General features: G+C 44.1%; 4 protein-coding genes across 8 annotated transcripts; 2 read left to right on the forward strand and 2 right to left on the reverse strand.

The window, feature by feature from the left end:
• Positions 1-211: 211 nt before the first annotated feature.
• LOC117567228 (CAD protein) lies at positions 212-15,350 on the reverse strand. Its single transcript, XM_034247062.2, has 7 exons — positions 15,162-15,350; positions 9,445-13,427; positions 9,279-9,383; positions 3,343-3,482; positions 1,049-2,885; positions 606-989; positions 212-543 (listed from the first exon to the last, which is right to left on the reverse strand). The coding sequence occupies exons 2-7, from the start codon at positions 13,420-13,422 to the stop codon at positions 334-336; spliced, it is 6,654 nt and encodes a 2,217-aa protein (XP_034102953.1). The 5' UTR covers positions 13,423-13,427; positions 15,162-15,350; the 3' UTR covers positions 212-333.
• Positions 4,523-9,081, forward strand: LOC117567237 (uncharacterized). Its single transcript, XM_034247075.2, has 2 exons — positions 4,523-5,247; positions 5,986-9,081. The coding sequence occupies exons 1-2, from the start codon at positions 4,640-4,642 to the stop codon at positions 8,438-8,440; spliced, it is 3,063 nt and encodes a 1,020-aa protein (XP_034102966.1). The 5' UTR covers positions 4,523-4,639; the 3' UTR covers positions 8,441-9,081.
• A 224-nt stretch (positions 15,351-15,574) lies between the features above and the next one.
• On the forward strand, positions 15,575-17,254 carry LOC117578031 (importin subunit alpha-like). The gene is made up of 2 exons (XM_034263143.2): positions 15,575-16,056; positions 16,129-17,254. The coding sequence occupies exons 1-2, from the start codon at positions 15,833-15,835 to the stop codon at positions 17,231-17,233; spliced, it is 1,329 nt and encodes a 442-aa protein (XP_034119034.1). The 5' UTR covers positions 15,575-15,832; the 3' UTR covers positions 17,234-17,254.
• Positions 17,255-17,525: 271 nt separating this feature from the next.
• On the reverse strand, positions 17,526-24,395 carry LOC117578029 (uncharacterized). 5 transcript variants are annotated; one of them, XM_034263141.2, is made up of 8 exons: positions 22,697-22,813; positions 22,523-22,642; positions 22,284-22,364; positions 21,085-21,193; positions 20,760-21,019; positions 20,284-20,340; positions 18,630-18,894; positions 17,526-18,559 (listed from the first exon to the last, which is right to left on the reverse strand). In XM_034263141.2, the coding sequence occupies exons 2-8, from the start codon at positions 22,614-22,616 to the stop codon at positions 17,980-17,982; spliced, it is 1,446 nt and encodes a 481-aa protein (XP_034119032.1). In that variant the 5' UTR covers positions 22,617-22,642; positions 22,697-22,813; the 3' UTR covers positions 17,526-17,979. The 5 variants fall into 5 exon arrangements, with proteins under 5 accessions (XP_034119032.1, XP_034119028.1, XP_034119030.1 ...); XM_034263137.2 differs by lacking the exon at positions 22,697-22,813 and adding an exon at positions 23,679-24,395 and having other exon boundaries at positions 17,527-18,559; XM_034263139.2 differs by lacking the exons at positions 22,284-22,364; positions 22,697-22,813 and adding an exon at positions 23,679-24,395 and having other exon boundaries at positions 17,529-18,559.
• Positions 24,396-26,382: the final 1,987 nt, after the last annotated feature.

The following is a 26,382-nucleotide window of genomic DNA, read 5'->3' on the forward strand; positions in this document are numbered from 1 at the left end:
ACATTTTTTGCAGCAGATAAAATTCGGTTAAAAGTTAACGATTAGCATCAAAAATGTGCGTCGGGCTGCCAACTTGGGGAACTCTTGATGTAAGCGATGCTGTGTGTGTGGAGCAGTCTCGATACTCAGACTACGGGAGGAGCAAGTAGTTTGATATGTTGATCGATACACGATAACGCTGTAGTCGTTGTAAGCGCGTTTGTTTTGAATACACCACTAAATTAATTATGTCAACGCGATGTTGGCGTTTGTATATTTATACCTATCACATAGTACATACAAAATGTAGAAAATTGTAGAAAAAAAATATATAAAAAAAGTATAGTAATGCGCTCAGAGAGCGGTGCTGCGGCAGCCAACAACCATGGCCAGCAAAGCCATGCGAATGTACATGCCATACTCGGCCTGTCGGAAGTAGGCGGCACGTGGATCTGAGTCAAAGTCACGGCTAATCTCCTCGACACGCGGCAGGGGATGCAGGACAATAGTACGCTTATTGGCACGCGTCATCAGCTTGGGCGTGACAATAAAGTGGCCACAGCACTGCAAAAAATCGATAAGTTATCGACGGTTTTGAAATGTATCGTAATTTGAATTTAACTTACGCGCTTGTATTCTTCCTCAGTCTGGAAGCGTTCGCGTTGTATGCGTGTCATGTAGAGCACATCGGTGCTGGGCAGCGCCTGCTCAATGCTATCGAAAGTGCGTTGATGTACGCCACGTTGATCCAGATACCGCATAATGGCCTCGGGCATGCCCAGACCAGGCGGCGCCACATACTGCAGCGTTACATTATAGAGCGTCAGCAGGCGGGCCAGTGAATGCACAGTGCGCCCATTCTTCAAGTCACCCACCATGGTGATGGTTAGGCCGTTTACAGTACCAATCTCCTCGCGTATGGTGAAGACATCCAGCAGCGCTTGCGTGGGATGCTCACCCACACCATCGCCGGCATTGATGAGCGGTTTGCGCGAGAACGAAGCAGCGCGCTAGAATAGTTAAGAATACGATTAGCTTGCACGCAATGCAATAGAAAGCGAATACTTACAGCAACTGCACCTGGTTCGGGATGACGCAACACCAACACATCCGCATAGCTGGCCATCACCTTGATGCTGTCCTCGAGCGTTTCGCCCTTCTTCACCGAAGACGTGACCTGATCCATATTGATCACATGTCCGCCCAGTCGCTGCATTGCCGCACCAAAGCTGCACTGGGTGCGTGTGCTCACCTCATAAAAGATGCTGGCCATGACCTTGCCACGCAGCAAATCATCCACGGGGCGATCCTTGGTGACGCGCGACTTCAGCAGCTGCGCTAAATTGAAAATATCGTTCAAATGCTCCTTGCCGAACATGTCCACCGAGATGACATGCTTGCCCACCAGACAATGGGCCACAGGATTCGGTGAGTTCTTCTGCAAATACTCCTTGAGCGTGGTATTGCTCGACGAATCGAGGCGCAGGCGTGGCGACGGCGACACCGGACGCAAGAAGCTGCCCGCTGCTGGCGAAGTGTTTGCCTCATCCTCAAAGTGTACGGTGCTGGAGCGATTGGCAACGCCACCTTCGGTCAGCAGACGGGCGAACGTGTCGTTGGCATCGGTGTCGCTTAGCAGATCGCTGCTGCCCTCCGTCTCCGATTTCTGCGGCAACGACAGCTTGGCACGCACATTCTGACCGTAGCCGGGCTGGACGAGCACCTGGCCATCGATAAAGGCGACCTCGCCGCGTAGGACAACGCGATGGACACGACCCTTAACCTTGGTGCCATTGAAGGGCGTCCAGCGTGCCTTGGTCTTCAGCTCGCTATTGCTGATCGTCCATTCCTCATCGAGATCGATTTCCACATACGTTTGCGGCTGTTCGGGCAAATTGAAGATGTTGCGCGGATTGCGATAGAACTTGCGCTTGATATCCTCCATGGTCAGACGCCCCTCGTGGACCGCCTGCAGCAGCAGCGGCAGTATGGTCTCCAGTCCAGGGAAACCCGGTGGCGGACGTTCCGATTGCTTCTCTTCGAGCGTGTGCGGAGCATGATCGGTGGCAAACACATCAATGTACTCCATGTGCTCCCAAAGTGCCTCCTGATCCTCAGGTGAACACAAGAGAGGACGCACCTCCGCCATGCCGGCACCCAGACGCTCCACGTCTTTGGTGCTGAGGAACAAATGATGCGGACACACCTCGCACGTCACACGTATGCCCTTCTCCTTGGCGGCGCGTATCAGCTGGATCTCCTCCTTGCGCGCCACATGACAGATGTGCACGGGACGCTCCAGCAGATGTGCCAGAAGAATGACCGCCGCCGTGCTCTGTCGCTCGGCATGACAAACGATGGGCGCCCGCTTGGGCCAGCGCGAGAGATGTCGCTGCCAGGCGGCCATGTCACTAAGGCGCAGGGTGCCAAACGTATCGTTTAGATACATCTTTAGGCCACACGCCTGGGTGGCCAGCTCATGCACATGCTCCCAGTTGGTGTCCGAGGCACCCACATACAGTGCATAATCGCAACGGGCTCCGAGACGCGCCAGCTCACGGAACTGATTGAAGGTGTCGCGATCGACAATCGAGGGATTCGTATTGGGCATGGCACAGACCATGGTAACGCCACCGGCCAGAGCGGCTGCAGTGCCGCTGGCAAAGTCCTCCTTGTGTGTGGCGCCTGGTTCACGCAGATGCACGTGCACATCGATGAAGCCGGGCAGCTTCACAATGCGACGCGAGGTCATGCAGTCGGTGTGCGTCTTCATGCCCGGATTGCGGCCAGTCACGCGCATCGATTCCACCAGCAATTTGGTGCACTTGACGTCCGTCACCAGCGGTATGGAGTAGTCGACGGCCAGGCGACGAGTGCGATAGCCATGGGTCATGAAGGAAGAGACTCTGCAGCGTAGCGAAAAGATGGAAAAAGAATCAGCAGCCATATATTTTTCTATATTCAATTTAATTTACTTTAATTTGATATTATTACTACAAAGATCGAATAACAAATGAAGAGTTTTCTATTATTATTCTTATATTAGTCCAGGAATAATTCCAGGACATATAATGAGTAATCTTTCTTAAAATATCCCACGATCGGATAATAAACAAAGAGTCATTTAATTAAATCCAAGTCACTTCAATAGTAAAACTCAAAAATCTACAAATTATATGAAGATTAGATAAATAATAAACAATGAATTCATTTATTAAGTTCCCGCACAATATTTACTATACTATTTCTGGAGTTTCCTAAAAAAAAGGTACTACAAATTTGAGAACGATAAGATAATAAACACCACCGTCACCTCGTATAATAAGCTAACAGATTAGAGGGTATCTAGCGGTCGCATCTTACCTGCGCACTCCTCCGCCTCGCATGGGCAGATTGATAACCAAATCAAACTGTTTGTTGGCCAAAAACTCGGCTAAATGTCGCAGCTCGCCGTTGATATCATCGGGCGTTGTCTTATCGAATGTCCACTGCACGGATTCGACCTGCAAAAGGATAACATCAAATTGGCATTAGTTCACAATTATCGCTAATAAATGTAGGGTTCGACACCGAGGACAAGGCCAAGCCCTGCAGCACAGTGAACTAGTAGAAATTGGCAAATATTTGCGCAGAGCCCACACAAGGCTATCGCATTTTACGGGCCTACATCATTTTATATTGTACATCTATTTGGACAATAACATCAATAAGAACTTGAGTAATGCCATTAACGGAGAAAGCGACATAGGTTACGAATGCACAGTGGTTAAATCAATTGTAATTTGAGATGAAATTAATTACAAGTATTTATGAAATTGCACCAAAAATTTGTATTCTTGAATGTTAAGTAATTAATTATAAACTATATATAAATTTTAATAAAATGAAAGTGATAAATTAATCTTAAAAAATAAATAATGATTCAGAAATAAATAATGAAATAAAAATAGTTTGTACAGAAATAATCTAAATAAATTAAATCAACGCAAAGTATTCCAGTTATATATGGATAATTAATAATATTAAATAAAAAAATTATTTATATACAAATGTACAATATAACACAAACATTGGAAATAAATAAAAAATAAAATAAATAAATAAGAATAATAAATAAAATAATAGTAATATCCAACTAATATTTAGCAAAGAACAAATAATGAATATAAAAAAAATAATAAAATAAAAAAGATTTTTACAGAAATTATCTAAATAAAATAAAATGATGCTAAACAACTTAATCCTAAAAAATAGTTAGATATATCATGCAAAATACTACTAGTCAAAAATAAATATAAAGTAATATTAATAGCCACAAATTTTGAATTGTGCAACTGAGAGATGTTCACCACTGTGCATGCTGCTCTATGGTACTTTTTCTTCACATTGTCGTGTTTACATGGTCGCTTTGCTGATAACGTTGTGTGTGGCTGCCTCCCTCTGATGATGATAGTCGGAAGTATAGAACGAATCAACACTTGTCTCCCTGCATCGCAGTACTGTTGATAAGATCAGTGACAACGACAATGGCAAGAAAATGGCATTCGATCATTGTGATCGATATCAGTTGGCCAGAAGGAGGCACGATCGCAACAGCCACAGCAGCAATTAACATTCGCGCATTTCAATAGCGACATCTACGTGGTTTATTTTTTTTGAGATGGGTTGTCCCTGCTCCAAGCAGCTAGACAACAACAACAAGGCACTGACCAATCCGCTGCAGCAGCTGAAGGCAGCCGAGGCACCAGCAGCGTTGGGGGGACGGGCTCAGCAACGACGCCGCCGACGGGAGGAGAAGCGACAACGACAGCTGGCTAAGCTGCAGAAGCGCAACGCACGCAAGCGACGTCATCAGCTGGGCACCGCCAACGGCAGCTTGCGTCGCAGCCACAGCCACAACCACAGCCATGGCTCGGTCAGCAGCGCGGCGCCACAGTTGCGTCTGCGCGGTGGCAGCAACGGCAGCACTGCCACCGAATGCATTAGCGCACTCTACGCCCGCAGTCTGGAGCAACAGCGCGAGGAGCAGCAGCGACTGATTGAGTTGCGCACTCGACAGCAGCTGGAGCGGCAGCTGTACACGTTCCTTCTTAATCAGCTGCTGCTGGGCATGCAGTTCTTTGGCCACTTCGAGCACGAGCTGGCCGCCATCGATGAGCAGCTGCTGGCCAAGCAACGCGCTTGCGCTCAAACGCTCTCGGAGCACAGTTTGCTCCATGCCAACGTTATCGATGCGGCGGTGGCGAAGCGATTGCTCTTTAAGCCCAAGTAAGTTACATTACATTTCCTTTTCTATATATCTGCATTATTCTTAACACTCTTAGCAAGTTTTGGCAAGGATTAATCCAATGAATAATACAGTTTTACAAAACAATTTTAAATTCCAAAGTTTAGCTTTAGCACCAATTCTGTTCTGAAGGCAGCTTCATTCCTAAACAAGCTAAATTCTATAATGATAATTTCCAAACCACTTGAACAGGTCTCTAAAGCAATCCTAAATACCCCTTAAGAACCGTTTGGCTTTAGGAATTTCAAGGTCTTCCTTTAATCCTAAACGAGAGCTAAACTCTATAATGATAGTTTACAAGCAATTTGAAAAGGTTTACAAACCAATCCTTAATACTCATAGTTCGCTTTAGAAATTTTTAAGTCTTTGGCTGTTTCGCTATTCACTGTTTCACTGACTAACCTTATCTTTCTACACTATCACATGGAACAGATTAACATTTATTGTATTGATTCAGTTTATTTTTCTTTGCTTTATCAATTGCATCGCTTAACAAAGCGGTTCTCTTAGCAATCCTCTTTTATACCGGTCCACATGCATTTCAGTAGTTCAGTTTATTTTAAATTCGTTATCAACTGTCAAATCGTTTCAAGCTTCAAAGCACTCAACTTAACCGACAACAAACCATTTTTATTCATCAACTATTTCCCATCCCTCGAACTGGTTCACTAAACCCTTTTTCTTTTGCATTTCCCCTACTGCGATGCCTCGCAACAAAGTCAGGGACAAAACCACAACGCAGCACCCGCTGAACCGCTGCAAAAACCGCTCACCTACGTGGTGTTCGAGAACGTGGACGTCGCTCGTCCGAACGACGCCAACTACGACTCGATAGCGGCGCTGTGCAAGGTGCTGCTGGAGACGGACTACTACACAACGACACCCTGTCGCATGCAGTACGTGCAGCTGCTGGAGCAGGCTCGTTGGATGGGCTATGTGCGACTCAAGCTTCGTGAACCGGCGCCCAACATGCCGCGCAGTCCGTGCAGCGCGACCAGCGACGCTGTCGAAGGCGATGCGACACCGACGACGGCGGCAGATAACGAAGGCATCTACACGGATGCTAGCAGCAGTGGCTACAGCACCGGAGTGGGCGTGGCTGGCTCAGGGCGAACCAGCTGGGATGAGGGTGATTATGATCACGTGTACATAGCACGCTTGAACACGCAGCGTTCGTTGGCCGAGCTGCAACTTGAAGGACGTGTGCTGCTGCAGCGAAATGTGCTGCCCGAGGAATGCGTCTGTCGGCTGGGCAGCTGTTTGCCCGCCTGGCTGGAGCAGAGCGATGACGAGGATGAACTGGAGTCCAGTGATAGCGAGCCGGAGTTGCAGGACAGCAATCGCAGTGGCTACGAGACGGTTCAAGTGCTGCGTCAGTGTCGCGTGGAGCAACTCCGTCGTCGTGCGCTGCTCCAGCAATGCTATCTAAGCTCTCAGCGTTTCATGCACTACTTCGGTCAGTTGTTGCGCCAACAACTGGCCCAACAGTTGGACATTAGCATGGAGCAGCTGGCCACAGCCAGCTATCGTGGTTGCAGCATATACACCAGCAATGAGGAGCTGGTGCCCGCCATTCATGTGCCGCACGGTTGGCCGGACTGCGCCTTCGAGTTCAATTTGCGACAGCGCGGGGGAGAATCGAGTTCATGGCCCACGCTGCAGATGAGGAAACGCATTCAATCCTTTGGCTATCATGTGGTGCCCGTGGGCTATGCACCGAAGCGTGCGCGGAATCCCTTTCGGGAGCTGGAGTGGCGCATCATATTCCCGCAGGCGGAACAGTTCCTGGAGCGGCAGTTGTCACGCATGCAACTGAAGTTGCTGCTGGTGCTGAAGATCATGGTGCGGAGCTGTGTGAACGACAAATGCCAGGCCATGGGACACATTGTGGAGCAGTTGCGCACGCATCTCTTCTGGCAATGCGAACGTGATGGAAGTGGGGACAACAACAGCGATTGGTCTGAGGAGTTTCTGGGCGAGCAGCTGGTGCGTTTTGTGCGCAGCTTTGCCGACTGTTTGGCCAAGAAACAGCTGTCGCATTACTTCATCGAGCGACGCAATTTGTTCGAGCATGTGCCCGAGGATGCGCTGATGGAGCTGCGCGCTATCATGGCCGGCATTGCGGAGCAGCCGCTAGTCCATGTGCTGCAAGGACTGCGGCAGCTTCAACATGCCGCCGACTTTTATCCCAAGCTCAACTATGCCCAGCTGCTGGAGACACTTGTGGCCACCGACTACTTGCAGCTGCGCAGCAAAGCCAAGTTCACGCGACAAACGCTGCCCACTTGCGTAGAGCAGCAAGGGGCGACTGCTGAGCAGCTGCGCGAGGAGGAGGAAACACCTAGCGCCGCGCAAGGTTTACTGGGCATGCGTCAGCATCAGGAGCGCACGCGTGGCAAGCTGCGACGCAAAACGCAACTGCTGCGCGCTCAGCAGCTGCAGCTGGCCGAACAGCGTCGGAACTCGGACGAATCCCTCACCCAGGACATGCCACTGTTCGTGCCACGCATGTCACACGTCTCGCAAGCATCGAGTGATAGCTCCACCTCCGGCGCCGGCGCAACACCGCAGCTCAACGATGGCGTCGAGATACTGCGACGCACCAATCTGCTCGAGCTGCTGCTCGATCATCAGCTATCCATGCTGGCCAAGGCCACCGAGTACCGCAATGCCCAACATGGCCAGCTGTACTTGGCGCAGACGCAGCGCCTGTGTCGCCTCTATCAGCAGCTGGGCTGCTCGCAGCACGCTCAGCAGCAATATGCCCAGGCCATTTGCCAGGCAGCTAGTCAACTGGAGCGCATCCTCCTCAACGAGAGTCCGCGAGAGAGCTGCAGTCTCGCTTCCCCCAAGTTCGTGGAGCATGTGGTACAGTTGCACACGGCAGAAGTGCATTCCATGTCCACCCCACCCAGCACTAACCCCACAACACCGCCACCTCCCACTCCTCCCCCAACAGATAAGGCAGCTGTCGATTCAGTGGGGAGCGAAGCAACACCTAGTGGGCCTGCAACAGCCGTGCAGAAGCTGGAAACTCTGCTGCAGCGCATGCAACTGGAGCCACCGGCTGCACTGCAAGCCATCGGCTCCAAGACGGAGCAGCTGGTGCAGCAGCTTGAGCTGCGGGACTTGCTCAAACGACACACACAGAAGCTGAAGAGTGCCTTCAATTAAGAATCAGGGAAATTTCAGCCTATTAACTGTAATCAATCATTGTGACATTCTACGTCAATCGTTGTCTAAGCTTCTTATCAACACTTTCTAAAAATAACTTTAACTACTATAATTAACTTCGGTACTTTAAAGTTAGCAATATATTCTACTAAATGGCGTTTATCTATCAGATAGAAGTGTAGTTCAAAATCTATTAGAGAAGTAAGCAATTTGTGGAGCATCAAATTCTATACATCAAACATTGACAAAGCGTTGCTTCTCATCACAATTTAAAATACACCACCTAACATGTAATTAGCTTTACTTTTCTGTACTTTTAAGTTAGCGTAACAAATAATTATCAGTTGAAGAAAAGTCAACAGAGTTTGTAGAGAATCCAAGGAATTCGACACTCCGCGTTAAATTAATGACTTAGCTTCTAATCGCAATTTTAAAAACCTCAACTATAATTAACTTTATGTGTTTTCCGTACTTAATGTACTAGCAATATATTATACTTAATAATGTTTATCTATCAGATTAGCATGTAGAATCAATCCATCAGACAGAAATCAAAGTTGACAGTTTGTGCAGAGTCCAATCGGCACTCCACGCCAATCATTGTCTTAGTTTTGAACGTACAGTTAATAAAAACCATCAAAATAACCCAATTGTAGAAAAGGTCTTTTATGTTTATCTATAAGATAAGCCTGTGTTGTCTAGCTGCTGTCTGGGCAAATGTTATCAACACTTTTTTTCACTCTGGCATTCGTTATTCCCGAGGTTCGTAAGCACCGAGGGTATTAAATTATACCCCTTTGAATAATTCAAAATAAATATAAATTGTTTCTCTACTCACATCAACGCCATGCTCCGCATAAAAGTCGCCAGTTCCCATGGAAGCATACAGCTTGTAGCCCATCTTGGCAAGGTCGCGTATCGAGGACAGCAGCTCCATTTTGTGCTAAAAGTTGCATAGCTTAGTTAGCAAGAAATATAAGGTAAAAGAGAAAATGCAAACTCACCTTAAAGCTGCCAATGGAGAGCAGTATGGCATTCTTGGGAATCTGAAAGCCTGTGGACATCATGGCCTTCAAGTAGGCCTCATAGCGATTGTCGCCAAAGCAGGCCACCTCACCGGTGGAAGCCATCTCGACGCCCAATTGGACATCGGCGCCCGCGAGACGGGAGAAACTAAATTGTGGCACCTTGACACCCACTTTACCAACGCCATGCAAGACATCGAGTGGTTCCACATCCATGCCAACAATGGCACGCGTTGCAGTTGCCACAAAATCATGATCCAGCGTCTTGGACACAAAGGGGAAGGAGCGTGAAACACGCACATTGCACTCGATGACACGCAACTCGTTGTTCTTGGCAATCAGTTGCATATTGAAAGGTCCCGTCACATCCAGCACACTGGCCAGATCGCGTGTGATGCGCTTGATGGCCTCCAGGGTCTCGGCATTAAGATCTTGCGGTGGTGTGACTAAGGTGGCATCACCCGAATGCACGCCAGCATTTTCCACGTGCTCTGAGACAGCCATGCAAAGGATTTGCCCATCGGCGGCCACAGCGTCCACATCGATCTCCTTGGCATTGGTCAAAAACTTGGAAATAACCACCGGATGTTCACGGCTCACTTCGGAGGCCGCATTTAAATACGTCTCGAGGTCCTGATCTGAATACGCCACATTCATTGCGGCACCGGACAGCACATAGGATGGACGCACCAGGCACGGGTAGCCAACCTCCTGGCAAAAGTCAATGGCCGACTGGAGATTGGTCAGTTCCTTCCACTGTGGCTGTAAAATACCTTTGCGATCAAGCATGCGGGAAAATTTGAAGCGATTCTCGGCACAATCAATCGACTCCGGCGATGTGCCCAACACCTTGGCCTGCTGTCGATGCAGATCCATGGCAATGTTGTTTGGCAATTGGCCACCCATCGAGAGTATAATGCCATCGGAACGTTCCAGCTCATAGATATCCATGACCACTTCAAAGCTAATTTCCTCAAAGTACAAGCGATCGCACATATCGTAGTCGGTGGACACAGTTTCCGGATTGTAATTGATCATAATCGTCGACTTTTTCAGACGTCGCAGTTCGCGCAAACAACCCACGGCACACCAATCGAACTCCACCGACGACCCAATGCGATAGACACCCGATCCGACGACAATGGTGTGCGAACCCGGAAAGAGCACATCGTGCTCGGCTGCATTGTACGTGTTGTACAAATAATTGGTGCTCGCCGGCCATTCGCCGGCCACCGTATCGATCTGTTTGACAAATGGCCGTATGTTGAGCTCCAGACGCTGTTGTCGCACCGCCAACTCGGTGCTCTTGGTAGCCATGGCAATCTGTTTGTCCGCAAATCCCATACGTTTGGCACTCAGCAGCAGCTGTGGTGTCAATTGATTGCCCGCCGTCTCCAGCTGGCCATAGAATTCGATGATGTGCTGCAACTTATGCAGGAACCAACGATCGATTTTGGTCAACTCATGCAATTCCTCGATGCACATACCCGCCTTGAGGGCAGCGGCCAGCACGAAGGGACGTCGATCCGTTGGCTCGGACAGCTGTTCCTTGTCCACCGGCGACAGATAGGGATCGAAGCCTTGCACATCGCCATCGACCATGCGAAGTGCCTTCTGGAAGGCCTCCTCAAAGCTGCGTCCGATGGCCATCACCTCGCCGACACTCTTCATGGAGCTGCCAATGTGTTTGCTCACGCGCACGAATTTCGCCAAATCCCAGCGCGGTATTTTGACCACACAATAATCCAAGCTGGGCTCAAAGCATGCGGTCGTATTGCCCGTCACCGAGTTGCGTATCTCTGGCAAGGGCTCGCCCAGTGCCAACTTGGCGGCCACATAGGCCAGGGGATAACCCGTCGCCTTGCTGGCCAGCGCCGAGCTGCGCGACAAACGCGCATTCACCTCAATGATGTAATACTGCTCCGAGTGCGGACACAATGCATACTGTATGTTGCACTCGCCGACAACGCCAAAGTGTCGGATAACCTTGAGTGCGGTGCTGCGCAGCATTTGATATTCGCGATCCGAAAGTGTTTGCGAGGGAGCCACCACAATACTTTCACCCGTATGTATGCCCAAGGGATCAAAGTTCTCCATGTTGCAGACGGTGATGCAATTGTCGTAGGCATCACGCACCACCTCGTACTCCACCTCTTTCCAACCTTTCAGGGACTTGTCCACAATCAATTGGCTGGAATGAGCCAGGGCCTGTTGTGCCAGTGTCTCCAGTTCCTGCTCGTTGTTGGCAAACCCAGAGCCAAGACCGCCCAGCGAGAAGGCAGCACGCGCCATTACTGGGTAGCCCAAGTGTCGAGCTGCCTCCAGGGCCTCGGCCACCGTGTAGACAGCCTCCGAGGGTGCTACCTGTTCGCCAATCTCATTAACACGCTGTGCAAAGAGTTTGCGATCCTCCGTCTCAATGATGGATTGTATGGGTGTGCCCAGAATGCGCACATTGTACTTGGCAAAGATGCCGGCGCGTTCCAATTCGACGCCACAATTGAGCGCCGTCTGGCCACCAAAGGTGAGCAACACACCGTTGGGTCGTTCCGATTTAATCACCTGCTCCACATAGTCGGGTGTGAGGGGCAAGAAATAACATTTATCTGCCATGCCTTTGGAGGTTTGAACGGTGGCAATGTTGGGATTAATCAGCACAGTTTGTATATTGCATTCACGCATTGCTTTAATCGCCTGCGATCCCGAATAATCAAATTCCCCGGCCTGGCCAATTGAGAGACCACCCGAGCCCAAGATGAGCACCTTGCGTGGCCGTTGTGGCTGCGGCTGTGGACCGGGGCGCAGAGCGCTCAGACGTCGTTCGATCAGTTGTGGCACCGTGAACTGTGGCTGACGTATGACATCGATGAAGACATCGAACAGGAATTCCGTGTCCTGCGGTCCGGCATGATGCTCGGGATGGAATTGCACTGAGAAATATGGTTTAGTGCGGTGTACAATGCCCTCGTTAGTGGAATCGTTGGCATTCACAAAGAGCTCCTCCCAATCGCTGGGCAGCTTGGCCAAATCAACAGCATAACCGTGATTCTGCGAGGTGAGCAGACAACGTCCGCTGGCACGATGTAAACAAGGCAGATTGTGGCCACGATTGCCGTACTTCATCTTGAAGGTGTCGCAACCGATAGCCGTGGCAAGCAACTGATGTCCCAGACAGATGCCAAAGATGGGCTTGTTGCCCGCCTGCAGCACACGCTGCACTTGCTCCACAATCGGTTTGCAGCTGCTTGGATCACCGGGACCATTGCACAAGAACAGTGCATCATAGTCGTCGGTTTTCAGCTCACTGCTCCAGGGCAACAGTTGCACCGAGGCTCCCCGTTGTAGCAGGCAACGTAATTGATTCAATTTGAGACCACAATCCAACACAGCAATCCGCACTCCAGTTGGCTGCAGCGATTTGTAGAGCATGGGCTCCTTGACTGCACATTCCTTAGCCAAATTGCGTTGATTCGGATCCTCGAAGGGCAGAGCCAAGGGAAGCGTTGGCGCCTCATAAACAATACGTCCCAGCAGACTGCCCTGTTCGCGCAGCTTTTTGGTCAGCGCACGCGTATCGATGCCACTGATGCCGGGCACATTGTGCTCGGCCAGCCACTGTGAGAGTGTCTGGTGGGAGCGCCAATGCGACGGTGTCTCACAAATCTCGCCCACAACAAGGCCAGCCGCCTGCACAGCACCCTCGAACCACTCGAAATGCTCAGGCAATCCATATGCGTCCAGTTCCTTGACATTGGGTACACCATAGTTGCCAATCAGGGGATAGGTCAACACCAGAATCTGTGAGCTGTATGAGCGATCTGTTAGCGCCTCCGTGTAGCCAACCATGCCGGTTTGGAAGACGACTTCGCCGCTTGTGGGTGTGCTCTTGGCACCGAACGAGCAGCCCGGCATTATGGTGCCATCCTCCAGAACAAGATAACAATTCGGTGTCGACATCTTGCCTGCGGAGAGGAGCACACATAAATACAATATAATATAGATATTTAATAAAATCTTTGTTAAAAGAGCTTCATCATATGGTTATTCTAGCAAACAGATTTGCTGATGACTTTAAGTTTAGGCAACATTGTGTGACATAACAAGCAGCTTTGCTGATAACATGCAGTCTTGGCATCATATCAATCAGCTTTGAAAATGTTCTTTGCGACACACCATGGCAAGTAGGTTTGCAGATTATGTTCGTTTCAACAGCACTGAGTGTCATAGCAAACAGCTTAGTGAAACAGCAAGCAGTTAAATCGCACAGCCCAAAATGAGAGCTGCCCATACTTTATTTGCAATAAAGGAATAAACAATATATATATTCTTTAATTTATACAAATTTATTATCATCTTTAACAGTTGACAACTAGTTGTCTTGTTGGCCTTTCAGTTAACTCAATTACAACGAAATTGAATAAACAAATTTTGGAAACTGTATACATCAGTTGATCAAACAGACTACGAGCCAATTCCCACGATAGCCAATGAAGAAAATTGATATTCAACGTTCTGCCGTTTAATAAAAATAAATAAATACTTTTATTTATCAATACGTGGCGTCTTCTTTTTTGACTCTACCATCACGATCGGCCCTTCAAGAGGCACATTTTTTTTATCAGCATTTTCTCTCTTATCGAAACCAAATACATAAATAAATCGAACTTGAATGCCGACTCAAACAACTGATAAGAAGATACAACCCCAGAATATGTGGTTCCCTAACATATATATATATTGAAAAAAAACTTGGTAGATTATTTCTAAATTTATTTAATTTTTTATTAGTAATTCAAAATGAATAAATAACAACAAAAATAAACAAACTTCAAATAGAAACAAAAATAATTGTCTAAAAAATTATAGGGTATGCTGCAGTCGAGCCAAAGTTTATTTTATAAATTACACGGATTCAGAAAAATGGAAAACCTTTAGTGAAAGAGAGGCATAAACTCGCTCAATGTTGCTCAGCAACTTGTTGGAGTTCAACTCCAACTGGAACGAGACACGCACACACACATGCTTCCAATAGGAGTTCAATTGGAATACACTTTAATTTGTCGCTTATCACTGATATCTTGTACTATGAATGCTCCTTTTTTGAGCTAGTTTCTTTGCTATGCTAACATAAACGGGAAGTCAAAGACACATTGGAGTAATGACCAGCAAGTGCTAATTGACTTTAATAAACTTTAAGCAGCAAGGCGAGCAAGTACATACGTCAATAAGGAAAAAGGGAGAAGCTAAGAAATGTACATTGAAAGAAAGGGTATCGAAAGTAAAATGCAATTGCAAGTAATAAGTCAACTACGTAGTACAACAACTGGAAGAATAACTGCACACATGTTTCCACAGAAATATTGTGTGTGTGTGTGTGTGTAAAGTACGTATGGAAATACTTTTTGAAAAATGTGCGTACAGCATTCGTCTTGAACTTAAGACCGGTTCATTTAAGCACACACACTCGCACATACACGTGTGTGTGTCCCAGACAGTCGTGCATGTATAGGTGAGCCTACACGTTCAATGCTAATGTCACAGATCCAATAAACGTGCCAACTTTCTGCGCCGCATTTAACAAATTTATCAAAACATCATACAGTTACAATTAAATGTCTGCAGATAGACGACGAGTCAAAAAAATGGGAGCAAACAAGAATAACATTGATAAATGGTATCAGTTTCACACCACTTACGTTTCGTTGTCAAGCTCGTCTATGTTTTGTTTTGGAAATGTGCGTGAATGAATGTAAATTGCCCGTAAATTTGCGAATTTGTCGCACAGCACGTATGCACGTGTTTTATTGAAAATTGCAAATGGCAACCGCGACAGAACTCAAAATGAACAACCGGCGTCTATCCCAGAATTCGTCGACTGATTCAGTCTGTTGGTTGGTAAGCGCTGATAAGCTGCAAGCTAGCGTTAACATTCGAACTTTAACAGCGTAGCGATAATGTCGCCACATCGGCTGCTGTTTAACAGCGCTATCGTACACCGTAAAAATATCGATATGATTGCACTTAAATTAATAATCGTCTATATAACATTGTATATTTCTTTATTTTCAACTGTATACTTTTAAAAACATGTACAAATTAATTAAACATATTCCATGAAACAGAATTTGTAAAAATGTTATTTTGTGTCTGCGATAGCAAGCAATATCGATAGTTGCAGATGATGATGGGCTCACAATTAGTATCGGTACTTGGTACTTGGTAATTCAAACGCCATTTCCGTTTCTTTCATTTTCTGTTTTGGTTTTGTCAAAACAAGCGTTGGTCACTCACAGTTTATTAAATATATATATAGAAAACACTATTACAACAATTCGCATAAATTGTGTTACATTTCTCCACACCAATAATGGAAACCCAAGGCGAAGAGAATGTCGTACGACTCAAGGATTTGATTGATTCTGAATCTATGCCAATACAAGAAATATTAAGCCTTATGGATTGCCACCAAGAGAAGGATCAGATCAAAGGCTTTATCGAGTTGAACAGCTATCCTAAAAAAGTGATCATAGATCTAGTTATTGGACATTTGATTATTCCACGATGCCTTCAAGTTCTGCGTAACGCCACAAAGTACGTACTACGTTCACAAGTTTGGTATTTCCCTCATATTAGCACAATTTCCTTTCAATAATATACTCACAGATTGAAGTTGAAGATATTGGCTGCTCATACCTTGTCAACTCTTGCAGCCGGAACTCAGCAGCATGTGCTCACTTTGCTGTCCTATAAAGACGTGATGGTGGAACTCGTCAACATGCTCAACTCGAATGCTTTGCGATTGATTCTAAAAGCTGCTAGGATGCTGGGCAATATTGCCAAAAGTTCGGCGATGGCTCGCCATATCTTTTTTCAGCATAGTGTGGCTGACGTTGTATTACGCGTAATGTCCAAGGACCCGGACGACGTGATTCAAATCTACTTGTCGGAATTGGTATTGCGATTGGTCCGCTACAGCCGTGAATCGATAGCATTGCATCAGCAATTCAATACATTTTTGATGATTATCGTTTCCATGATCGACAGCCGGATCGGGTCGGTCATCCGCGATGCCTGCCTCGCCCTTGACGAGATCATTGTGGCCAACGCTGATTTGCTAGATGCATTCATTGCCCTGGATGGTGCGAAGCGTTTGGTTCGGGTGCTGAGTCGTAACCGTTTCAGTCTTCGATCAACACTGGATATAATGACCGTAATTGCCAAACAAAAGGCAAAATATGCCAATGCAATCCTGGATGCTGGTGCGGTGAATTGGTTGTGTTATTTATTGAGGACACAGCTCCCCAATGAGGGAATCAAAATTCTCGAGTTGCTCAGTTGCCTGATATTTACAACTGAGAAAGCAGTTCGGATTGCGATGGATGCAGGCGTCTATCACATAATGCCTGAAATTATTCGTAATGTGAATCCCATCTATTATGCCTCGGCCATTGATATCGTTGCCACCACTATATTTATGGCCACAAAGCAACAAATTCTGGAGATAGCCGATCGTTATGAGATATTCAAACCGTTTATGTTGCTGCTGATGAGGATTAGCTGCGTTAAATCGCAGACCACAGTGATTACGGCACTTAATCACCTCTTTGATGTGGATGCCTCGTTGGTCTCCTTACGTCCACCGCTCCTTGAGATGTATCTGGGAAAATTGCTCGAATTGTGCATGGCCGAAGATGATGAACTCAGCGCTCGTGCCCGTACCGCTATCGAGAATTATGCCAAATACTTTCTCCCCCAACTAAAGCAGTAGGTGTTCGACTAGTATTAAGAAGCACATAAGTTCTCGAAGTTATCTTTCAATAAATATACATATTGATTTATTGTATCATTTATTTCAAAACACAAAGGCAGTTAAATGCAACTTAACAGAGAGCTGTTAACAGATAACAGCACGTTAACTATTCAATTGCCCCGATAACGTGCTGTTAAATATATCGATTTATTTCATAGAACATTTAAATTATAACGGCTTGAAATTTGAATTTCATAGGGAATTCGTTCAAACGCTGAAAAACAGAAAAAATACTATTTGATTTTTATTTATAAGGTATATATGTATTTATGTATATACATCTTTATATTATGTATATACGTCATGTGCCTGTGTCATACATATTGTGTAAATGTATGTATATATATTATATATATCTGTATGGTAGGTATGTAGTACAAAAGCATAACAAATAAATAACAAGAAATTATTCAATACATATGGGATTAGTTCGTATGTATGAAGTATGTATTAGGACAACGCATACATTTTGGTCTACTTGCAGGCTCCACCATCTCCTGGAGGTTTTTCACTTTTGGTTAAAAACGACGTACAGAATACAGAAAAGAAAATCGTTAAATCCATCAATTTATAAAATAATACAAAAAAAAAACTAATGTGGTAAAAGTAAAATCATAGCTAAATGCGCTGAATTGAAAATGGAGTTTTGGAAAGTTGTTTTTTTTTTTTTTTTTTTAGTTTTTTTTTTTTTTTTTTGATAGAATTTAAACGTTGGTCGGCGCATCCATGCCACAGATGACAGATTTGACAACGGCGGCGGCGGAGAGTGAGGCATAATTCTGCCATTTGCGCGTCGACATGCCATCCTTGTAATCCGAAATGCCCTTGACCAGAATGAAACTCTCGCGACAATTGCCAATGATGCTGTCGAGGACATTGCTCATCTCCACATCCGTGGCGAGCAGACCAAATTTACGGGCAAACTGTGTGCGCAAATCATCGCTGCGGACCAGATCACGACCCGAACCAATGGGTCCCAAATGCAGGCGTGGTCGTGTGACGCCATTAACCTCATCGGCGGCAATCGGATGGGCCACTTCGATGACCTCGTTGTTGCCAATGTTCATGAACAGTTTGTCCGTCTTGGCATCGGGACGACCAAAGTCACTTTCCGTCCGCTGGGCGAGCGTTTTCTGGGCATCATTCAAATATCTCTCCCAGGGTCGCTTCACTTCCATATTCGCCTGCAGACTCTCGGCAATCTGTTGCAGTGAATCGTTGATGGGGAAATAGGTCTTGACGTCCTCGCCACTCTTGTACACATAGACGTAGGGTTTCTCCTTGCTGTAAACACAAAAAATACGCAGAGATTGATTTAGTTCCAATGCGAAATCTCTTTGATTTGAAGACTCACCTGTTGATCAGCGCACGTTGTTTGTCCACATACGAGATGACAACGTCACCGAGTCGCACATGCTTCTTGTAGTCGGTATAGTGGGGCACACCGCCGGCCACGCCCACAATGAAGACATAGTCGACCTTTTGGAATGTGCCCAGCAGTCGGGTTGTGGTATTGCCAGTCGCTGTCATCGCCTCCCGTGTGCTGCCCACCGATGGCAGTTTTGTGCTCACAATTCGATGTGCTCCAATGTTGCCCAAGGTATAAACATTTGATTCGCCTGTGGGCGGCAGGGAGAAATATCAAAAAGGGGAGATTAGTTTATGACTACGACAACAATTTGGCTGTGATCATCCCATGGCCAAGATGACTATATACATATGTATACACGTGGCTTGGTGTGTGTCTGTATCGATGTGTGGGTGTATCGATGTGTGTGTGTGTGCTGTTGTAACTGCCCATTCCCTTGGGTGTCTGTGAGATTTTTTGTGGAGTTGTGTGCGTGACGACGACAATCAAACTTTAATTATCGTACATGTGTATGGCCCATGACAACAAAAAAACGAAAAGAATAACAACAAACACAACAATATAAACAATATTCACAACAAAAGCACCTTTACGCTTACAACAACAATTGCGACGAATTCACAATAGAATGGTAATAAAATGGTAAAAAAAAAAACCAACCAAAACATAAAACCAAAGGCCAAGTTCACAATCATTGCAAATGCTTTTGCCCCACTTTCCAAGCAGGAACATTAAGCAGATAGTCACCAAAATAAATGGCCTAAATTGTCTTTTATAGTAGTTCTATATCATTTGATACCAGTCGATGGCATTAACGTTATCTCTAAGTAACTGACAAGTTTCGAGAGAGAAAGTTTTCACTTAATTAACTTGAATTGCCTTTTTTCTTATTTCTTTATAACTATTATATATAGTGAATACATTCTTAATTTATTTAAAAAAATGTGCAATCTAGTTTTTATGTTGACTTCAAAGTAAACTCATTGATTTTAGGATGTATTTGACATACGCGTATATAAAGTGTAGCTGCTGTCAAACTAAAACTAATCTTCATTTCTTTATAACTATTCAATTCTATTCAAAATAAACTGCTTGATTCTACGCATATATAAAGTGCAGCTGCTGTCAAACTGTACAATCACTATAAAACTAATCTTCATTTCTTTATAACTATTCTACATATATAATTTAAATATGTTTAATTTAGTTTTTGTGTTGACTTCAAAATAAACTCCTTGCTTCTACGCATATGTAAAGTAAAGCTGCTCTCAAACTGTACAGTGACTCTAAAACTACTTGAAAGATAGTTAGAAATATTATATCTTTAAAGTATTTATTTACAACTATTAACTATTTATAATGTAAAATTGTGCAATTTGGTTTTGTAACATGAATTTATGAATTTTAAAGTGAAACTACTCTCAAACTGTGCAGCCACTCTAAAACTGCTTTATAGATAGTTTGCAATCTTATAGTGAAGTTCGTCGTTACGTTAAACGCATGTGAACTTGACCCTGTAATTGAATTGTTTATGTAATTGACATGACAATACGAATACAAATACGAATACGAGGTGTTGGTAGTATGTCTAAAATGTAACTCTATGTAAATTTTTTAGACGACTTTTTCGGGTGCTTACCAAATCGGCCTTTCTTTTTGGATTTTCTGAGTGAGTTCGTTAGATTGGGATCGGAATCTGTTATATATATAAATGTATATATATATGGGTACGCATATATATATATATAAATTTTGTTTTTGTTCGTGTAACATTCGATGGGATAGGAATTGATTAATTTCGATTAATTATATAATTTCGAGCATTTATGTGTGTATGTGTTTTCGATGTGTGTAGCGGGGGCGTGGGCGGGGGGCGGAATTGGCATTCAAAACAAAACAAATTATGCAAAATGCATTCAACATTCGTTTCGGGCAAGAGAGAGAGCAAGAAGAGAACGAGAGAGAGAAAGAGAGAGAGAGAAAGATCAGTATTAAAAGACACTTCGAGAATAACGTAGTTCTCCAAAATAAATTTTTGTTATCGTAATCGCGAGTTTTCGTTTTTTGGAATTTCGCTAATTGCTCTGGCACTTGCTAGCTTGTGGCGCCACCTACCGACTGTGGTATAACGGACAAACGTCTCCTTGTTCTCCAACATGGCATCGACGGCCAATTTCTCGCAATACTGCGCGGTAATGATGGCAATGGTGGGCTGCTTATTCGAGGCTATCGTCGGCATCTGTTTGACCACCTTGATCTCCTTGTCCTCGTAAACAATGCGCGTGTACGCATTGTATTCCATCAGCTTAATGAGGCCGCGCTCCTGCAGCGATTGTATGACCAACAGCACATCCTGCTCACTCCAGCCATAGTCCCTGTTACACAGATGGATAGATTAGTGGTTACTATAAGAGATTATGATATGTAGCATGCCACTTACTTGGCCAAGTCCTCGGGAGAAACAGGATTCGGATAAGCCTGCTCGATGAGTTCCAGCACCTTCTCTTGTGTTAATGGCGGAGATTCGAATTGTGATTCCTCCAACGAGACTGTGAATAAAATGCAATGCAAAATCTAATTAAGCACTTGACGACATCGCATGTTATCGCATGGGCAAAGGCAAAGGGCGGGGTGGCAGCTGAAGCTGGGCGCAGATTAGTAGAGATGATGGTTAGCAACAACAACGACACTTGGGGGCTGCGTTTTCAAAACTCAAGCAGCTTTTACTTAATTGCAGCCGGCAGCAGACAAATTGAGCACTTCACTGTCGTCTCCTTGTCTGTCTGAGCAGCACACACATGGAGGAGTGCGGGAGGGGCGTGAAGACGAGGCAGGAACATCACGCAGATGCCAATGTCCTCCAAACAACAGTTTGACAGCCACTGCATGTGTAGCAAGGGTTAACGGATATCGAAATGCGGCAGTCCTTAGAGAGTTAAGAGACGAGGGGCAAATGCATGGTGAACGACCCCATGCAAAAGAATATTGCAAAATCAATGCTTAGCAGTAGTTTAAAGGCAATTTACAGTTTGACAAGCACTTCAGTTTAGTAGCCACTGATGATGCGACACAGCATATTATACCAAGAACTGAGCAGTTTTACAGCCGCAGTGAACACAAACTGTGCTAGGAGTTATGGTACAGTTTGAGAGCAACTGGGCATGGTTAAGGACATCATTTGAAGCATGAAACTAAGTTAAAGGCATTTTTCCCTCCCAAATTTGAATTTAGTTTGTTAATATCACTTGTTGTTTTTATTGTTGCATATTTTGAAACATTTTTGTTGTACGAAAACTCGGTGCATTCATCATTTTGTTCACTTTCTTTTTAATGCCAACAAACAAACAAGTTAAGAGACGAGAGGTGCGTGCATTGCATTAGTAGTCAAACGAAACAACAAACAACAAAACAAACTGAGAACAATCACAAAACGCAACGGTGACAACAAGAGATTCCAGTTTGAGTGTAAGTACAATAATGTTGAAGAGGAGGAAGGAAGGCGAGGCGAGGCGATGCGATGCGGAGGCGGATGTTGTGAAGTTAGGCGTTAGCTATATACATAGATTCATTTGCGTCGGGCGCTCAGCTGATCAGTGTACATGTCCAGCCAAATGGCCTTCATCAGATTGTCGCCATCACCTGTTTTCTTCTGAGCCAAGAGCGCCTCCTCGAACTTGCGATTGCAGTCGCCATAGCAATAGATGATGTAGCCATCGCGAGCTACAAACATCCAACATACACAAATCACCACAAAATATAGTTTATAGGAGAAAGAATTTGCCAGATTCAGATTCAGATTCAGTCAGAGAATAAGATAGATAGACAAAGAGAGAGAGAAAGATTCAGATAGATATCGAAATACAATGATAAATACTTACGCGGACGTGACGGCGGCGCTGACGTCTCCTCTAGAATGCGCAGCTCGATCTCAATGGACTGTATCTCGGCGTAACCGTGCTGCAACAGCTTCATTATCTTCTTGATAAAGCCAACATAATCTGTAAGAGTGCAAGTGTAAATAACATGAGCACTCTACACACGCATTTCTTTACTTTATCGCAAGTTTTGCTTAAGAAATCTTTTCTTTGTTAAATGAGGTTGTAAAGTCAAGAATACGAATTTTTACATATTTATGCCTAGACTTTTATATATCACATTTAAATAATTTGAGTTTTTTATACAATTTGGGAAAAAACTAAATTATTTCAATGTACCTTTCATTTTCATAAATGCCAAACAAATTGTATGTTGTCGAAATTGTAGAGAAAACGATTTAAACTCTTCGTTTTCAGAATTCTAACAATCAATGTAAAAATTTTGTAATTTAGTTTAGTTCGTAACTACCTTGTTCAATTCTAAACTTTTCCAATATCAAACTTATTACACTGTTTACTTTATAGTTTTGCGTATTGAAAATTTATAGAAAGTTGGCGAAATTGTAGAGAAAATGAATTCAATACATTTTTTTTTTTAAATCATAAAAATCCATCCAAGTTATTTAGAATTTAGTAAGTTTTTCTTAAACTTTCTCATAAAATCCTTCCAATTATCTTTTTTTTTTATATATTGTGCAAATTGAAGAGAAATTTAACGTTGGCGAAATTATAAAGAAAACGAATTTTCGTCTATATAATTACAATTTAACAGTAATAAGCTTATACAGTTATTTAAATTTTTCAGTTTTCAGTTTTCTCAGTCTCAAATAAATATTTCCTTATTGTTTTTTTAAATTATACTTTTTTTATATATATATTTGCTAAGAATTTTGTTTTCGGACTTGGCGAAATTGTAGAGAAAACAATGTTCACTCAGAGAAATTTCAAGTTGACGAAATTGTAGACAAAACGATAAGTCGTCTATATAATTACAAATTGAACGGTAATAAAGTTGTAAATATATTTGATTTTTGTAAGCTTTCTCAGTTGAAATCAATATTTCACAAAATGAAATTATAGTTTTTTTCTTTTAATATTTTTGCTTAGACTTGCCGTTTTCAGACTTGTCGTAATTGTGGAAAAAACAATGTGCACTCACCTCTGGGAAAGTCCTGCGGACTGACGAGCTCCTTGAAGAAGTCCTGGGCAATGTGAGCCTGCTTTTCATCGTTGGTGAGCCAATCGCGGAACCAGAAGCGCAACGTGCGCGACTCCTGCGAATGTTTTCCCGTATTGGCGCTGACCAGAAAGACACGGAACTCGAGTGAAAGAGCCGCCGCCTTGCTGGCGCTCTTCTGTCCGGCGATGGTGTCCTTGTTGATGATGATGCCAGTGTGATCGCCGCCAGCGACATGGACGCGATCATTGATCTGATCGACGAGCTTGCGCTCAATGAGAATGACGGTGCTGTTGGCGGTTTTGCCCCGGGGCGTCATCACGACCTGCTCTGTCCGTGGCGGTGTCTGACTCCTCTGGGGAGCGTTGCTGTTCTGGTTCTGGCTTTGGCTTTGGCTTTCCTCCGCTGACGTTGTGACTGCGACACTTTTATTATTGCTGTTGTAACTGCTGTTGTTGTTGGCGGTGCCATTCGGCAGAGCACCGTTGCCATTCGTTGCCTGAGCCTTGTTTGGCTTGGGAGGCGGCGGCGGTGGCGCCATCTGTGTCTGACTTCTGCGCCCTGACATAATTCCCGATTTACTCGCGCGCTCCAAAGCGATTTTCAGCTATTCGTCGTTATACTATACTCTGCGAAGCGGCCTTGAGAGAGCCCAGCGTGTTGTTTTCGCTTCGTTTTTTTTTTTTTTTGTGTTTTTACCTGCAAAGGGAAAGACAACAACATGCTTATTTTTAGCAACTGCTTTTCTTTTTTTTTTTTTTTTTGTGTGTGCTTTCCACTTTTCCTTTTTCGCATTCATTTCATATCCGATCCAAGTGTCTGTTACTTCCCCAACCTGTCTGTCTCTCTGTTTCTCTGTCTGTGTGGCAACGCGCCAAACAAATTTCGAATTCATAAATAATTGGTGTCATAAATTCCAAGCGCCTCCTGCCTGCTTGTGTCTCGTGCCCCGTGCCACATGCCACCACCTGCAGCAGCGACCCAGTGACTTGCTTCTGCCACCAAAAAAAAAAAAAGAAAACAAACAAACAAAAAATATGCCAAGAAAATCGATAAGAATTTCGTGACGTTGCAACAGATACAGCTAACATTACTTGCCAACCCTCCTTACCTTTCCCCCTTCCATTCCCCTTCCCCTTCCCCTTTTCCACACTCTTTACTGCCTTGCAAGGGGAGGTGACAACCCTAAACGCGGGCCTTGCCTGCAATTAAAGTCACAGTTGTCTTCCGGCCCAAATGTCAACCAAAAGGTTTTTGAACTCGTTTAGACGAGGGAGGGGAAGGAGGTGGGGCGGGGGCGGTAGTCAGAGGTCAGTCAGCCACAAAATGGGGTTGCTTGACTTCACTTGGCATTTGCATATGGTAAACAGAAGAAGGACATTGCAGGGATGCAACCCGGAAGCAGCCCCAAAGGCAAATGACTCGAAACAACAACAACAACATCTGAATAGCTTTCAACTTTAAACTTCCACACTGCGAAATTCAAAACACACACCAAATTTCTAGTACGAAAAACTGTTGCGTCGTCAACTGTGAGTTGGCAAAATGTAATTAAAAACAAATTTTAATGAATTTCATGCTAATTTGCATAACGACATTAATAAGTAGCACAATCGTTGCTTTGGCAGTTTAATTAAATGACGGGAAAACTTTTCACAATTGGAAATAGAAAAGCATTTGAGATTTTCATTAACAACAAAACAAGGTAATTTTATCAAAGTCAACAGTATATATTATATACTATTTATTTTAGTATATTATATATAGTATTTGATATTTTGAGGATTAAAAACGAGAAAAATCGTCGAAGTTGTGTTCAAAACGTTATATCTTAAGAGAGTTAGTACATATTATATACTATATATTCTATAGTATATACTATAAACTCTATATTTTATTATATACTATAAATATTACGTTATAGTATATACATTATACTATATGTAGTATTTGATAGTTGGAAGATTATAAATTAGAAAAAAATTTAGCTTAAGAGTGTTAAGAACACAATATAATGCAACTATTTTTATCTCCAGCAAATTCTTGGAAATGTGATTAATATCGCTCTTTATGTTGGCATTGTATTCCATTTAATATGATAAAAATAAGTAAATTGCTACATATTTTTGTTGACTAATCATTAATGGTTATTTTCTATTAAAAATCGCTTTATTTTATTGTTTCTCATCAATATTACAAAACTATTGAAGATTACAATAAATCATGATAAACCTTTTAGATCCATACAGCTAACTTTATAAAAGTTATTCCGCAAAATTGCACAAAACGTTGTTTAGCAAAGGAAATTCGCACAACTTTGGTATTCATGACCTCGCTTTAGGGATTCTTAAGAGAATAATTTGCGGCAGCAAAGCAAACATTTAATTTGCAAATTCTATCCTAGTGTCATATCGTACTTATAGATGACACAACAACTTTGCTAGCACAGAATTCCATTGCGAATATGTGGAAACAATGCTGAAGCTCACACAAGCTAACAACACGCAGGGGACACAATCATCAGCGTCATCGTCATCATCATCGTCGCCATCATAATCCTCAAGTTCGTCATCAGAACCAAAAACTCAGCCCGCTTAATTAGATTAAAGAGCATCTCCCCTGGCGAGCAGCTGCTGAGCAGCAACTGAAACAACAACTTAATTCGAAAAGTACAAAAAATAAAGGG

The sequence above is a fragment of the Drosophila albomicans genome, chromosome X (genome assembly GCF_009650485.2).
Source record: "Drosophila albomicans strain 15112-1751.03 chromosome X, ASM965048v2, whole genome shotgun sequence".
NCBI classification, from domain to species: Eukaryota; Metazoa; Arthropoda; class Insecta; order Diptera; family Drosophilidae; genus Drosophila; species Drosophila albomicans.

Excerpts from the sequence above, each read along its gene's own strand:
- LOC117578029 (XM_034263137.2), bottom strand. The coding sequence starts at position 24,264 with ATGTCAGGGCGCAGAAGTCAGACACAGATGGCGCCACCGCCGCCGCCT. Across the intron at positions 22,365-22,522 it reads AGCGCCGCCGTCACGTCCGC|CTCGCGATGGCTACATCATC; the intron begins GTAAGTATTTAT and ends GGATGTTTGTAG. Across the intron at positions 18,895-20,283 it reads CAAAAAGAAAGGCCGATTTG|GCGAATCAAATGTTTATACC; the intron begins GTAAGCACCCGA and ends TGCCGCCCACAG.
- LOC117567228 (XM_034247062.2), bottom strand. The coding sequence starts at position 13,422 with ATGTCGACACCGAATTGTTATCTTGTTCTGGAGGATGGCACCATAATG. Across the intron at positions 2,886-3,342 it reads CGAGGCGGAGGAGTGCGCAG|AGTCTCTTCCTTCATGACCC; the intron begins GTAAGATGCGAC and ends GCTACGCTGCAG. Across the intron at positions 544-605 it reads CTGAGGAAGAATACAAGCGC|TGCTGTGGCCACTTTATTGT; the intron begins GTAAGTTAAATT and ends GATTTTTTGCAG.
- LOC117578031 (XM_034263143.2), top strand. The coding sequence starts at position 15,833 with ATGGAAACCCAAGGCGAAGAGAATGTCGTACGACTCAAGGATTTGATT. Across the intron at positions 16,057-16,128 it reads GTTCTGCGTAACGCCACAAA|ATTGAAGTTGAAGATATTGG; the intron begins GTACGTACTACG and ends ATATACTCACAG.
- LOC117567237 (XM_034247075.2), top strand. The coding sequence starts at position 4,640 with ATGGGTTGTCCCTGCTCCAAGCAGCTAGACAACAACAACAAGGCACTG. Across the intron at positions 5,248-5,985 it reads CGATTGCTCTTTAAGCCCAA|TCAGGGACAAAACCACAACG; the intron begins GTAAGTTACATT and ends CTCGCAACAAAG.